Consider the following 915-nt stretch of genomic DNA (forward strand, 5'->3'; position numbering starts at 1 on the left):
CCCAGCAACTGGTTTTCATACTATCAGTTATCTGTACAGACTCACTAAAAAGGGTTATAAACTTGTTTTTTATTCTCATATTTTCATTTACTTAAACGTGAGTCTTCAAATGAATCTCAGTTTAAGCTTATAATTCTGCCACTTCGGATAACTTCCACGCCGACTATAACTGACTGAATCTGTTCAGCTGATAGACCATCAAAACCTATATAACATCACTGATAGAGGATCACAAATAGGATCGGATCTCACACGTTCAGCTGAGTATTCAATTGTTTCTTAACCTTGGTTTGTTTTCCTTCCATTCCTTATAACTCGCAGGGATCTCGAGTTATGGGAAAGTGGAAGTGAGCGAAAATCTTCATTTTTTTTTACCCAAGAGCAGGTGTTGACCCTGACGTTGGATATGTGACTTAAAGATGAGTTCTTCCCTCTGGAATGGACGAGCGGGCGGAAATTCTTCACACAAGTAAGGAAATCCAAGGGAAATATGGTGTTACTTCTCGCTTTTGCAGACTGTCATTTTAATCCTTTTTTTTCTACTTTCTTCTTCTATTTTGTTGGCAATGTTTGAAAGCTCATGTTTATTTTCCATTGCTAGTTTCAACTTACCGCGTTTTCGGTGTACAGTGGAGAAATAACGTATCCACGGAAAAGGATAAATAATGAAGAATTATGATAAACGGATGACTTTAAATCGCGTTGATTTAAATCGCCTTATGATTAAATCACCACAGCCTCCCCCCCCCTACTTCAGAAAAAAATAATTGACTTTGACAAATGTGTTATGTTTAAAACATAAGTTAATCAGTTTCATGATTCCTTTGCACCAATTATAAATATATAAGAATTATTTGTAGGTCTATCAGTGAGATTTATGCTGTATTGAAATAGATATGAGGTTATTTTGCAGTC

At 35.8% G+C, this 915-nt stretch overlaps 1 protein-coding gene across 1 annotated transcript in view; it reads left to right on the plus strand.

Moving 5' to 3' along the window:
- Positions 1 to 291: 291 nt before the first annotated feature.
- Positions 292 to 915, plus strand: part of LOC119585034 (lysM and putative peptidoglycan-binding domain-containing protein 3-like) — a 10,770-nt gene continuing 10,146 nt past the window's right edge. The window contains exon 1 of the mRNA XM_037933651.1: positions 292 to 469. Within this exon, the coding sequence (XP_037789579.1) occupies positions 420 to 469 (50 nt within the window). The 5' untranslated portion in view covers positions 292 to 419. The remainder of the gene's footprint in view (positions 470 to 915) is intronic.

The sequence above is a fragment of the Penaeus monodon genome, chromosome 19 (assembly GCF_015228065.2).
Source record: "Penaeus monodon isolate SGIC_2016 chromosome 19, NSTDA_Pmon_1, whole genome shotgun sequence".
In the NCBI taxonomy this organism is placed as follows: Eukaryota; Metazoa; Arthropoda; class Malacostraca; order Decapoda; family Penaeidae; genus Penaeus; species Penaeus monodon.